The 14,768-nt window shown below is 39.3% G+C and overlaps 1 protein-coding gene across 2 annotated transcripts in view; it reads left to right on the top strand.

The window, feature by feature from the left end:
- The window catches only part of EXOG (exo/endonuclease G), a 46,324-nt gene that overhangs the window by 7,203 nt on the left and 24,353 nt on the right, over positions 1–14,768 (top strand). For both annotated transcript variants that reach the window (XR_010411128.1, XM_045904026.3), the window contains exon 5: positions 1,507–1,621. Coding sequence is in view for 1 of the 2 variants with exons in the window: in XM_045904026.3 (XP_045759982.1) it covers positions 1,507–1,621 (115 nt within the window). In the remaining variant the exon portion in view is untranslated. The remainder of the gene's footprint in view (positions 1–1,506; positions 1,622–14,768) is intronic.

Genomic DNA, 14,768 nt, shown 5'->3' with positions numbered 1-14,768 from the left:
CATTTTCCTCAAACGGTACCTTATGGTTTAAAATACATTAAGAGAGTACCCCACACTTAAGACTTGAATAATTATCAGTCATGGCTCCATTTTTTTGTCTATGTACCCTCCCTTCCCCCACTCATTTTAAGCAGGTGACAGCTATATTGTTTTATCTATAAATGTTTTAATATATATTTTTAGAAGATAAGGATTTTTTTTTTTTAAAAGATTTTATTTATTTATTTAACAGAGAGAGAGATAGCGAGAGCAGGAACACAAGCAGGGGGAGTGGGAGAGGGAGAAGCAGACTTCCCGCGGAGCAGGGAGCCCGATGCGGGGCTCGATCCCAGGACCTGGGATCATGACCTGAGCCGAAGGCAGACGCTTAACGACTGAGCCACCCAGGCGCCCCAGAAGATAAGGATTTTTTAAAAATTGAAGCAGAGCACGATTATTGCCCCTAAAAAATTGAATAGTAATTCCTTATTGCCAATTTGTTCAGATTTCTCTGATTGTCCTTAATTTTTTATTTATGGTTGATTGGTTTGAATCAGAATTCGAACAAGGTCCACATATAGATATGTTCTTTTAATACTCTTTTAATCTGTAGGTTTCCTTTTTTTTTTTTAGCCTTGCAGATGATTTGTTGAAGATCTGGGATATTTGATTTGTCTTATGGAGTTTCCTTTTTATTTTGGCTGGTTGCATACCTGTGGAAGCATTTAACATTTTCCTTTCCCAAGGGATATATTTTTGGGAGGATAATTTACCTGATAATTAGGCATATATGCTCTGAGGTATAATACTGCTGATTTTACTTTTTAGATAAGGAAGCTGAGGGATGATGACATGCATTGTTATCTCTCCCAACTGCAGTATAAGAAAGTGCATATTAAACCTACTTGCCATTTTTATCCAGTAAATTAGCAAAACCATTTTTAATTGATAAATCCCAGTGTTGCAAAGATTGCTGTGAAACTGTGGTGTCATATTTTGGGGTTTATATAGTAAATTGGTACAATACCATTAAAATATTACTTTTACATATGATCAAGTGTTATTAAAATATATATTCAGTAAAGTAATTCTGGCCCTTGAAATTTATCCTAAGGGATGTTGCATTATGTAAGAAATGTTAGGATAAACCCAATTGCCCCACAATAGGAATGGTTAAATAAATAAGGTGTATCAGCTTGTTGAAATGATATATAACTCTTCAGAAAAGATTGAGAGCTACAACATAGAAAGATAAGGGAGAAGACAAAACAAATCAGTTCTAAAATGTACACTGAATGCACACACAGGAAAATGTAGATACTTGTATAAGTGCATGTAATTTTTAAGTTTTCTTGTGTAATGAAGAACTGGGAAAATAGTTGCTTATATGCTTAGTGTTTTTTGTAGTATTTGCTTGTTCACATTCATTTGTCAAATTCAGCATTCCTGCTGTCTTTCCTAGGGATTTGAAATCCTTTTCTATATGTCTGTGTGAATATCACACCTTTTTTTTGCTTTGTTTTTCAGAATGGAAATGTACTGTCGAGAACTGACAGAGAGGTTTGAAGATGTTTGGATAGTATCTGGACCGTTGACCTTACCTCAGACTGGAAGTGATGGAAAGAAAACAGTTAGTTACCAGGTAGGACATGTTTTAACATTCAGGCTTATATTATTTGTATGAGATTGTAATTTCATTCTGTATTCTACTTTTTGATTTTATTTATTGAACACCTGTTGGAATGATAGGCACAGGGTATATCATGATGGATTAAAAAGCAACCAGTGACTTTAAGGAGCTCACAGTTTAGAAAGGGAGACAGAAGTGTTCTCAGTTAATCACATTAAAGTCTGATATGCTGGCTAGTAGAGATAAATACATAGATGAAGGGGTATCATAAGAGCACTGACTAACTCTTTTGGTGTGGTTTGGGAAGACTTAACAGAGGAAGTGTTTTTTGAGCTAGATCTTGACAGATGGATAAGAGTAAACTGAGTCGGTGAATCACATATTGTACACCTGAAACTAATGTAACACTCTATGTTAACTATATTGGAATTAAAATTTTTAAAAGTGGGAAAAAAGTAAACTGAGTCAGGAGGGGAGCATGGGAATTCCAAAAGCTGGAGCAGTGTAAGCACAGGACATTTGTGATTGACAGCATAGTTCTGGAACTCAGGTATCATTGATAAAGATTGGAGCTTAGGGTACAAAAGAGTATGGGTGGCTAACAGGGGATGAGGATTTCTACAACAGGACAGGGGCCAGATAGTAGGGGTTTTCTATTCCATGACGGCTTGGATTTTGCTTTTTAGACAGTGAGAAGTCATAGGTTTGTTTTAAGCATGGGAGATGTGATTTGTTTGGGGTTTTATTAAGAGTATTATGACAGCACCGTGCATAGAGGTAGGTGAGGAAGGGGTGTTTGAAAGAGAAGTCAGAGATGAGGAGGTAAATGGACATTAATGCCGTGGTCCATATGGGAACAGACACAGGGCTCAACTCAAGCAGCTGGAGTGAGGATGATAGAGGAATACAGGAAAGTGTAACCATGAATTCACTTTTTAGCTGAGGAAGAGGGAAAAGTTCAGGATCACGTTTAGATGGCAGTGAGTGGAAAAGTGGGAGGAACAGCTTTTTTTTTTAGATGCTTGAGTTTTTTTAAAAAGATGAAGGTTTTTTTTCATGCAAGGTATTTAAGAACTTTATAGATTGAAGGAAAGAGATTAAACTAGAAGAGTATAATTAGTGGTGTGAGGGCTTACACATCTGATGTTGATGTGGAAGATTGAGGATTGCGTCTGGAGGGTAGCTGAATTGATAGTGATATTGTGAGATCTGTACAGGGTGGGGAACCCAGTGGAGTGTGGAAGACATTATAGAGTAAAGAGGGATTGAAAGACTTCCCTGTAGGTCAAAGAGATGTATTTGGAGGGAACACTTAGTTCAGCTCTAGGAATAAAGCACATATTTAATAAATACTGGTTAGGTTATATGATTACTTAAGAGAGTCTGTGATAAAAATGAATGAGCTGAGAAACAGATTTAGGGGAAAAAAAAACCCCCAAAACTTTAAGTATGTTCTGTCCCACTTGATTTGCTTTTTATCAGCCTGTCTGGATCAGATGCGCAGTGATGTGTAAGTAGCCAGGGTGTTCACACAGGTACTCACACCCTCAGAATATTCCAGGAGTTCTCACGGGAGAGAAGGAGTGGCAAAGGAGTTAGTATTTTAAGCAGATTAATTTCTCTCCTCTGATCAATTCGCTAATTTAATTTTAGTATTTTTTGTTATATTAGAAGGAAAAAAATGGCTTAAAGCTCCTTATGTTCTCTTATTTTTTAAATATTAATTATTCTTGAGCTTTGTTAAATCTAACTTTTTACTCTTACCGTTGGAAAAGAGGTTCTCCTGACTGACTTTTAAACCTTAAGTGATCAAGTTAGTTTTATGTGTGCTTTGTTTTCATAAAACTGAAAGACTTACATGACTAGCTTACTGTGTAATAGATGAAAAATTTATACAAAATTTAAAAGGAAAAATTAACCAGTAATTAAGAGCATTTCACTAACAGTTTTTTTGGGTGGATATTTCTGTTAAGTATGTGTTGGCCAAATGCTGTAGTGGAAAGTATATTGCTTTTCTTAAATTGGATATGATTTTTAAAAATATTACTTAACACAGAATATTATGTATCTGCCGGCTCTTTCTGCTGAACGGGCCTAGAAGCAATGATACGCAGTTAGCAGTGAGCATACCTTGAGACCAGATCTTGTTTCTAAAAAACCATCTCCTACTGGAAGAACTTGGCACACGGGGGAAGTGGCTGGTTCCAGGACTGGTGCAGGAAAAGTACAAAATTGTGGGGACGTGTCAAAAAGACAGACATCAGCTTGCAGGCGTTCCACTTACCATGTCTGGGGCTGTTTGATAGCAAAATATAATGGACTATAGACCCACTGAGTTGGATAAGAACCCTTACTTCTAATACATAAGTAAATACATGAGTGTAAGGAAGAACTTCTGCTTACTGTAGTGTGTCAACTAATTTATAAGAATGAGTTAGAAAAATCATTTTGCAACCATCATGGTAATTGATTCAGACAAGAATCATCAGTGGATGCTAAAACTAGTGAGTGAAAGTTTTACGGGAAAGAAGAAGTTTATATAATTAAAAGAGTCTCTCCACAAATTACTTATTAATAACAAAGCAAGAAATGGTAACTGTACAGTGGAGAAACTTTCCCTTAACCAAGTGATCAGGGTTAATGTTAATATTGTCAGTAATGGGATTACTGATACACTGTACTTCCGATGTGATGCACTGAGAATACAGGATCACTTCTGTGAGATTTCTGCCAGAAAGCACAGCAGGGAATCTTACCATGCGGAAATAGCAAGCAAACCCCACCGAAGGTCATTCTGTGAACAGCTGCCTTGTACTCTTCCAGCATGTTAGTGTCATAAAAGACAAAGGCTGAGAAACTATTCCAGATTAATGGAGACTAAAGAGTCCTGAAAACAAAATCCTAAGTCAGAATAGAAACGTTACTAAAAAGGACATTATTGGGGCAGTTGGCAACATTTGAGGTCTGTAGATTAGATCATTATATGTTATCAGTGTTAAATTTCCTGATTTTGATAATCATACTAATTATATAAGCGGATGTCTTTGCTCTTAGGAAATACATCCTGGAGGATGTGTCTATGACTTACTTTCAAAGGGTTTAGGGAAGGCAACCCTGTCGGGACCCCTCGCACTCTTGAGAGCTTTTTCTGTCTCTTCGCTTAATAAAACTCTATCGCTTTACTCGCAAAAACAGCCAACTGACAAGGACACAAAGGGTTTAGGGAAAAGAAAAATACAGAGGAAGAAAGAATAATAAAGCAAATCAGGCAAAATGTTAACAGTTGATGAATCTGTGAAGTGCACACGTGTTCTTTATGCTAATATTGTAGGTTCTATATTTGAAATTAATTGAGAATGAAACATACATATGTACATGTATTTTAATATATCTTTTCTATAGCAGTATTCTTCATTACACTGGAATATATAAAACACAGAGAAGACTTACCTTGCTTCTCCTAAATAGCTTATCAGTGACTGCTATTCAAGCCTTAAAGAGAGTTTCAAAAGAGACCTGTCAGCTCTCCTCACCCGAATTAGTGTCATGGTGATGAAATGTGGGAGAGCAGTCAAGATCAGCTTCCTGAAGGGTAGACTCTGAATAATAATCTTGTTTTTGGTTTTTATGTGAAAGCTTTATTGGTCTTAGGGTCTTTATTTTCACGTTCTGGGCCTCTGAACCTGTACTTTTAGTTTCCCATGTCCATAGTAATTCATAGGACTGATGCATGCTCACTGGCTAATCTTGAATCCAGCAAATCTTCCAGTGCCTGTCATGTGGGAGGAGGAATGTATACAGAATTGTAAATAACATGCCTTAAACTACACTCTTGATTACTTTCTCCCTTCTTTCCTGGATTTCACATCCGCAAGTCATCTCTCCTAATTTCTTTGAGTCAACAACTGTTATCAGTTCTCTTTCTTAATAACTTTTACTCAGATTTTGCTGAAGCTCTGAACACCTGCAGTGTAGCAGAGGCCTCCAGTGACTTTCTCTGCCTCCACTTCTGTTAGTTCTGGAGTCCAGAAATCATTTCAAAGTATACATTTTTGCTTTTCTCATCCTCAGAAGCATCAGAAATGAGTAATACCAAATGAACAGAAAGGGAAACTTCATTTGTACTGAAATCAGGAAATGTCCATAGTCATATCAAGCATTTCAAATAATATCTGAAAGATACAGTACATTTAGACTAAATTATAAAAGGTTATTATTTTTTTAAGATTTTATTTATTCGAGAGAACGAGAATGAGCAGGGAGGAGGGGCAGAAGGAGAGAGAGAGAGAGAAAGAAGCGATTCCTGACATGGGGCTCGATCCCAGGATCTGGAGATCATCACCTGGGCTGAAGGCAGACGCTTAAGTGACTGAGCCACCCAGGCACCCCAGGTTATTAATTTGACATGTGTTCTTTAGTCAAAGCATGGGGTAGGGTACTGGAATTAGTAAGAAAGTTTTTAGTAGGGAAGAATTTCTTAGATTCTTTTTTTTCATTTCTTTTCCACAGAACCTTAGATAGCAGATGCCTTTCTATTAATTTTAAAGCCTTTGAATCTATTCTTCATTAATCATATATTATGTTAGAAGTTTGAAGGTAGATACTTATATTAAACACAGAATCTTGGTGCTTTTGTTCCCCCCCGCCCCCGCCCATGGCATTGACGCCATAATTGCCAGTCTTTTTATTTTTTTTAAAGATTTTATTTATTTGAGAAAGAGAGCGAGAGAAAGAGAGCATGTGAGCAGGGGGAGGAGCAGAGGTAGTGGGTTAAGCCGACTCCATGCTGAGCATGGAACCCCATGTGGGGCTCCCATCACAGGATCCCAATATCATGACCTGAGCTGAAACCAAGAGTTTGATGCTTAACTGACTGAGCCACCCAGGTGTCACTTTAATTGCCAGTCTTTTTTTTTTTTTTTTTTTTAAAGATTTTATTTGAGAGAGAGAGCACGAGCAGGGGGAAGGGACAGAGGGAGAGGGAGAAGCAGACTCCTTGCTGAGCGGTGAGTCCGATGCGGGACTTGATCCCAGAACCCTGGGATCATGACCTGGGTCGAAGACAGATGTTTAACTGACAGAGTCATCCACGTGCCCTAATTGCCAGTCTTTTAATGAGCCTTGAATTTAAACTTTAAAAATTTGTTGTTATGGAACTCTATGTGCATAGTAACAAAAATGTTAAACCTTAAACCTTAAAGTATATGACATCATAATGAAATTCAAATAATATAAGGTATGAGAGGGATAGTCACCTCCTGGTCCCAGTCCCACGGTCCAGTTTCCTAGTTCTTCTGCTAGTTATCTCTCTATCTGAGAGTAATGGGTACTAAACTCTATTTCTTAATTTTGATTTGCCCATTTTAACAGTCTCTGTTGATGCTTTCACATGAAATATATTAAATTTCTGTAGTTGACATATTTTCCCATTATCTGTTATTCACGTTAGTTTTAGTTCTTCTATTGGTAAACTTTACATCATAAACTTTATATAATATACTTAAACCTTTACTTTTTGATCTGTCACTTATGTATTGTTGAGGTTTATAGCATTTACATTTGTGTTTGCTAGCTATAATTTGGTCTGAGCTTTGCCTGTAGCAGATATCTAAGACAGAGGCCTCCTGTGGCACATCCAGCCCATAGATAATTGGACTTGGTTCACATAGTATGTTGTTTCTGAGTTAGTTGGTAATTTTTCATAATTGGGAGGTTTCACATAAAAATCCAGATATTAGCTTCTCTTAAAAACAGATGACTCAAACACTTGGCATATATTCCCTTAGGTGCATTCACTAGCTGAGAGTAGCAGCTTTCTCCTTCAATGGAGCACATGTTCTTCCATTCATCATAGTCTTCACCTGGCCCATTTCATCCATTTACACTTCCTGTCTAGCCCTTGTTGGTCTTTGAGTTTTATAATCCTGGCTCTATTGAAAATATAAAAGCAGTATGTATAGTACTGTGAATGTTTAAGTAGAACATTTGGATCTGTAAAGCAGTAGATATAATCCTGTATGAAGTCTGTGCTGCTGGAGAAATCAGTATTACCACAAACAACAAAAATCTGAGAAGTGGGAAGTAAAGGCGGCAGGGTATTATAATTGCTACTTTAAAAACTGTAATAATATGCTTTCACTTTCTATTTCAGACCATTTAACCTTATTATCATACTATTTTTTAAAAAGGTAAATCAGTTTCTTCTTGAAGACATCATTCTTGGAGCCCTCTGACTTCTGTGCTAATATGAACCGTTCGTTTCCTCCCTTCCATCCCTTCTTCTCTCCCACCCTCCCTTCTTTCCTTCCTTTTATTCAGCAAATAGTTATTAAGCTCCTCCTGTGTACCTGGCACTGTTCTAGGCATTTCTGATAACAGCAGGTAAACAAGGCTGTATGTTCTATGGAGCTCAGGTTATAGTGGAGGAGAGGCACAATAAACAAGATGCATATTAGAAAAAGAAAACACGGGTGGAAAAGAAAGACAGGATAGGCTGCTAAGGGGAAGTGAGACTGAGCAGAAACCTAAGTGAAGTGAGGGAGTAACCTCTATGAGGAGTTTTCCAGCAAGTACAAAGACACAGGGGTGAGATTAGCTTGGTATATTCAAGGAGCTGCAAGAATGCCAGTGTGACTAGAGCCGAGAGAGCACCGAAGAGAAGGAGGGCAGTTAGAGGGAGGCCATGGGGAGAAGTCCAGATCATATTCAGGGAGCTGTGATGCTTTTTGATCAGGACAGTGGCACAATCACAGCCCAGTCTGGCTGCTCTCTGTGAGGAATAGAATAGCCGGACCACTTAAGAGGCTGATGGAGTAGTCTAAGTGAGAAGTAATAATGGCTTGACTAGAGGGGTGGTGGTAGAAATGGTGAGAAATGCTCTGATTTAGAATGTGCCTTGCAGTAGAACTGATGGTACTTTCTAATGGGGTAAGTTGTAGACTAAGAGGGAGAGAGTCAGGATAACACATAGGCTTTCAGTCTGAGATCAAGAAGACCAGAGAGGAGCAGGCGTGGAGGCTGGAAATCAGGAGTGATTTTGGCTGTGGGAATGGGAGATTATTTGATGTCCAGGGCAGGCTCTGAGTTTGGTTGTCAGAGAGGAGAGGTTGAAGTGGCGATCTGCTTGGGAGTGGTCAGCACACCAGGTGATATTTCAAGTTATGATGGGATCGTGTAAGTAAGCATAGACAGGAGAGAGCAGATCTGCGGTCTGAACCCTGGGGGGCTCAGACATTTGGAAGTCAAGAAGAAGAGGGTCCAGCAAAGGAAACAAAATGAACAATTTTTGAGGCAGAAGAAAAATCCGGGGAGAATGGTGTCCCAGGAGCCAAGTGAAGAAAGCATTTCAAGGAGGAAAAGATGAGTGGAATGTTGAGGGAATGATGAACTGACCATTGGCAACCACCATAAGCTGTTGTAGTTTTAAGTCAGCTACACATCTGTCTTTTCAGTACACTCCTGGCTTAGGTCCCTTTCATCTTGGGCTCCCTCTTCCCCCTTTTTGGATTCCTTGTTTTGTTTTGTTTTGTTGGAATACATCCTCAGATTCTTTTTTTTAAATTTTATTTATTAGAGACAGCGAGATAGGGAACACAAGCAGGGGGAGTGGGAGAGGGAGAAGCAGGCCCCCCGCTGAGCAAGGAGCCCGATGCGGGGCTCGATCCCAGGACCCTGGGATCATGACCAGAGCTGAAGGCAGATGCTTAAGGACTGAGCCACCCAGGCGCCCCACATCCTCAGATTCTTTCTGGAAGAGTCATTGGATGGTAAACTTGCTTGTCTGAAAATGTCCTAAAACCCTGGCAGTGGGACCCAGGAATCTGGCTCTCCCGGGCAGTTTTACGTGCACTGTAAGGTTTGAGAATCATCCCTTTAGAGAATATTTTTCTATCTTCATCCTGGAAGCAAGACAGGTCTGCTGCTTTTGTTGGTTGCACAGTAATTCTGTAGATGTATTCATCAGTCTCACACCTTGATTTTGACACCCTTTACTTACTGGAGCACGCATAAGGGGCTGTGAAAATCCAAGCTTTGACTCTTTCCTCTTTGTTTTATCTAACTTGTCAGCTCCTCTGTCTTCCAGAAATTCATGGCACTTCTTAGTCCAGTAATACACGACTCTGCCATTCTCCTCACTTGCATGGGACAGTTCTGTGTCACACCTGTTTGCTGCCATTTTGTGTCTATATGTGTATTTTTTAAATTGGGGGAAGAGAGGAGCAGAAGCCTTGACCCAGGTTGCCATCTTGAACTGGAAACCTCCTTTAATCTTTATTTGTTAGTTTTTTGCACATCCTTGGCAAAGCAAGTTGATACTTTTTAACATTTCACTTTGAAATAATTTCAGATTTGTAGAAAGGTTGTAAGAGTAGAGAACCCCCTCCTAACATGTTTCACCTAGATTCACTAGTCGTTAGCGTTCTGCACCGCTTGCCCCCTCTTCTCTATGCATACCCCTCGTTCTTAGTACTTTCTCAACCATTCAAGCGTTCGTTGCAGATATCTTGTCCCTTTTCCCCTAAATACTCCGTTCTCTCACATAACCACCGTTTAGTTGTCAAGTTCATGAAATTCAACATAAAAGAATATCTGGAGTACAGTCCATATTCACATTTTGCCATTTGCTCCAGTAATGTTCTTCATGCAGTTTTTCCCCCCAGATTTGGAATGAAGTCCAAGATCACGCATTGCATTTTAGCTGTCAAGTCTCTTTAGTCTTCTTTAATCTCAAGTGGTTAGTTCCTCAGTCTTTTTGTCTTTAGTGATGTTGACATTGTTGAATATAGGCCATTTGTTTTATAGTATGTTCTTCAAATTGGGTTTGTCTCTTGTTTGATTAGATTCAGTTATGTTTCTGGCAGAACACCTCAGAGGTGAGCTTGTGTGCCCCTCGGTGCATCACATCAGCATGCATATGCTGTCAGGTTGTTCAGTTACTGGTGATACTAACTTAGATCACTTGATAAAGGTGGTGTCCTCTAGATTTCTTCACTGCTAAGTTATCGTTTCCCCTTTGAAATTAATCCACTGTGGAAGTCCTTTGAGACCGTGTAAGTATTCTTTTCCTCTTCAAATTGTCAACTGCTAGTTTTAGCAGCCACTGAAGATTCTGGCCTGAATCAGTTATTACTATAATTGTTGCCGAATAAGGATCTTCTAATTCTTATTTCTTCTGCTTTTAGTAATTGACATTCTACTGTAAGAAAGAGCTTTTCCTTCTTATTATATCAGTATGAACTGATGGATTCTTATTTTATTCAATGAGTTTTAATCAATCTGCTGTGTATTCATTTTGATGCTCAAATTGTCTTCGATTGGCCAGTGGGAGCCCCTTCAGGCTATCTCCCATGTGCTTTGACACACCCTCATCGTGTTCTTAGCACTTCTACTTTCTGGCATAACAGGATATTCTAGGCTCATCTTGACCAGACTCTGGGATCAGCCATCTCTCCAAGGAGCCCTCATTCCTTTTAATGGGAATTGGTATTTAGAAACCAGGTTTTGGATGACGAGTTGATTCTTGAGTGCTCGGTCTGCTGTTGGCTTGTCATGTGTGTTCACCGCATTTATTTTTAGCCTTTGATAGTGGGTGGAGAGAGCCCCAAAGAACATAGTATACAAATTCTATTGCCTTTAGTGGCTCCCTGTGTTTTCTTTATCTTCATTGTTCCTTTCTGGTTTTTTGAGATTTATAGACCCTGGTCATAAAGAAAGCACTTACCTGTGCGCATGTGTTATGTGTGTGTGTATGCAAAGGGGAATGTTGATAGGAATGTATCTCCCTGTAGAGAGATACTGGTTTTTATTTTTTTTAAGAATTATATCAAAGTGATTTACTTTTTTATATTTATATTTTTCACTAACAGCTTCTCTGTAGTAATGCAGCTTTTGTTAGATGTGACATTATTTTTTCAGATAAAATGATTTCAGGTGGAATTTTAAAGGTAAAAATCTGTAGTGTATCTGTTAGCATAAAAGCGAAATATGATCCTTTGGTAAATTAAATTGGAAAAATTGTTTCAGTTTGCCATTTTAAGAATTTAGTTGGGTCAAACGTTTTATACATATGTGTACACACACATACATACGCATAAACTTGGAAAATTTCTTTTATAGGAAAGGAAATTGAGGTTTAAAGGGGTCCAGTCCAACTCCCGTAGTTAGTCATTGTCAAAGGGGAGATATAAACAAGGCTCTGTCTATTTGTATGAGAACCGCCAGTCATTCTATAGCATTGTTCTTCAGAACTCTCAAAAGTCTACAGTAAAGGGGTTGCTGTGCTCTTCCCATACAGCAGCTTAAGGCCAGGAGGTAGAAGATAGTGAGGATGGAGAACAGTTGCAAGTGATATCTGCTAGCATGCAAAAATAAGAACAGAAAATGGGCCAAGAAGAGGATCCCTTATAGCCAGGCAGAAATGTCTGTTAGAATATGCAGGAAAGAATCACAGCATCATAGGACTTGAGTGAATGTGAGCCCAGGGGAAGATTAGTAGCAGTGATTTTATCAGAAGTGAGTCATCTGACAGCTCTAATCAGAATCACCCCCTTTATTATAGCTGAGGTCATCCATGTGCTTTCTCTGATGTGCCTGTTTCAAGAAGAGATTGATTCCAGACAAGTGAAACATACCTGAAGATTCTGGCCTGAAACATTATAATTGACCTGACAAGAAAGTGAGCTTCACATTTTTCAACTCGGTGGTGGTGGTGGTGGTAATGTTAGAAGTACTTAACATTAACATTGTTTTCATTCTACAGCATTACTTTCCAAACTAATTCCAAACCAGTTCCTAGAGGGGAAGGAAATTAAAAAACATGCCTCCAGGAATCTTGAGGCATCACCCGAAGTGATCTGGGAGTCATTTCTTTTTTTAAATCTCCTGTTTTCTCTTTAGGCAGAGCTTTTGTTAATTTCCGTATCTGTTTCAATTCAAAAATAAATGATTTTACTGGCTAAGTATCTCCTTACTCCCACCCTACATCTCCAAGTAGAATCGACAGTCTGGGAAGGTGGTGCTTGTTGTCCTGTGACTTGGCAGTCGGTCTCCAGCCTCCTTACGCAGAGCGGGCGCCCAGTGTGAGTGGCACGGTCTCCCTGGGTCTCTGCTGCTGCACAAGCTCCTCTAGAGGCTTGACGTGCCACCTAAGAGCTGGCCACCTGCCTGCTGACTTTCCCACATGTTCCCACTCCCTTCTTCCCTTGTTCCTCTGTCCTCCCAGGTATGGAGTCCCTATTTATCACACTGTCGTGGTTTCTTTCTTGCACTTGATTGGCTTGACTTTTTAAGGGCTTGGTCTCTTGATGTGTCCCAGCAGTTTTATTTTTGGATTTTCTTTTTTTGTCCTACCAAGGAAATGTAACCAAATATATCTATCTGATTCTAGCAGGTACATATATCTTCCTTGTGCTGCTGCTTAATTTTATTTATGTCACAGTTGCTGTATGTATAGGACTGGACAAATGGCAGACCTAGCCTGAATATCGTTTGTTGCCAGGCTCTTCTGGCACTGAGTCAGTGTGAAGGCCCAGTTCTGTGTGTGTGGAGCTGGGGCGGGGGAGGGCAAAGTGTCATTTCTGTCTCTTGGGCGGAAGGAAACCTCAGGCCAGCAGGTATGCAGACTAACTCTAGGTGGTGAGTGCGTGCCAGCTTTATGGCTCTTCTATACATTGTGTTTACTAGTTACACCTGGTTGATTTCCAGTTTTTGTTTCCATTTTGATAAGAGTTCCATGCTTTTTGGTAATTTAACAGCAGTGAGGATTTCCTCTGTAAAGTATTTTTACATCTACATCTTCTATTAACAAGGATCGTTGCTGATTTACTGATACTGAAGACTTGGTTCATGTTCAGCCCCCAAGTCTTTTGTTGAGGATGTCATTTGTGTCCATCCTGCTTCCTCTTGAAACTCTGTTGTCCACCTTTAACTGGTCTAATCTTGCTTGACCCTGTGTTTCCCCACTGTCCCTCAGCAGAACCATCTTTTGTACCAAATGCAATTACATCCTATCCTTTGAATGACATCCACTACAAAAATTGCTTTTTGCATAGGTCTTGTGGATTTTAAAACCTTTTTTTTTTTTTTTGAAACTAAAGTGTCTTTGTATCTTCATAACTATTTTGTGAGATAGGTAGCATGGAAGGTAGTTATTACCTATTTTATGAATGAAGAAGGAAGATATCAGTGAACATGACTTGCAGCCTTGTGGCAAAGCCAGGACTTGACCAAGTCCTGGGGTTCCAGTCCCTAGCAGTTTCTAGAAACATTTTATGAAAGACTTCTAGTTTTCCCAGAATTGGGAGAATTTTATTATGTGGGGTGAATTGTCTACAACGATAGCTCGAAAATTAGGATTTTTTTTTTTAAGTCTTAAATTCAAGGAAAAAAAGAGTGGATTTTCTGAATTTCCAAATGTTGCTGGTTCCTATTTTAAACAGATTACAGATGTTTACTTCCTAAGAACAAAGCAGACTGAATCAGAGAAGATAGTGGCTAAGTTTTCATTTTTCTCTTTATTTTTAGGAGTAGTATTTTGCTCCTCCTTGTTGAAGTATTTTGAGAAGGTCATGGGTGAAATGATCCTACCTTATGGTTCTTAGTAGGAATTTTTGTGTCCCATGAGGATTCTTAAAAGTAGTAATGGATGGGCGCCTGGGTGGCTCAGTTGGTTAAGCGACTGCCTTCGGCTCAGGTCATGATCCCAGAGTCCCGGGATCGAGTCCCACATCGGGCTCCCTGCTCGGCAGGGAGTCTGCTTCTCCCTCTAACCCTACCCCTTCTTGCGCTCTCTCTCTCACTCTCTCTCTCTCTCTCTCAAATAAATAAATAAATAAAATCTTAAAAAAAAAAAAAGTAGTAATGGACATTCTCTAGCTATTGTGTGGGTTTTTAAAACCCGCAATAGAAATGATTTATTTTTATTGGCTGGAGTTTAATGACTCTGATTAGAAGCCCTGGTTGGCAGCAGATAGGCACGACCAATTAATTATTCTTGAAATTTTTATTTGTTTGTAGACACAGTCCACAAGAAGAGAAAATCAAGTGAATGGTCTGGAAGGCTCCTCATACTTGGGAGTCTGAGGTTGTGCTGCAGTGATGGAGGATGTCCACCAGGTGGCATCAAGGATTTGCTTAACTGTTGGCGCCCCAGCTAACCTTG

The sequence above is a fragment of the Mirounga angustirostris genome, unplaced genomic scaffold (assembly GCF_029215605.1).
Source record: "Mirounga angustirostris isolate CCGP_5_RB_7025 unplaced genomic scaffold, mMirAng1.0.hap1 SCAF_1, whole genome shotgun sequence".
In the NCBI taxonomy this organism is placed as follows: Eukaryota; Metazoa; Chordata; class Mammalia; order Carnivora; family Phocidae; genus Mirounga; species Mirounga angustirostris.
Note: the sequence above shows the minus strand (reverse complement) of the source record. Positions and strands in the feature narration are given on the sequence as shown.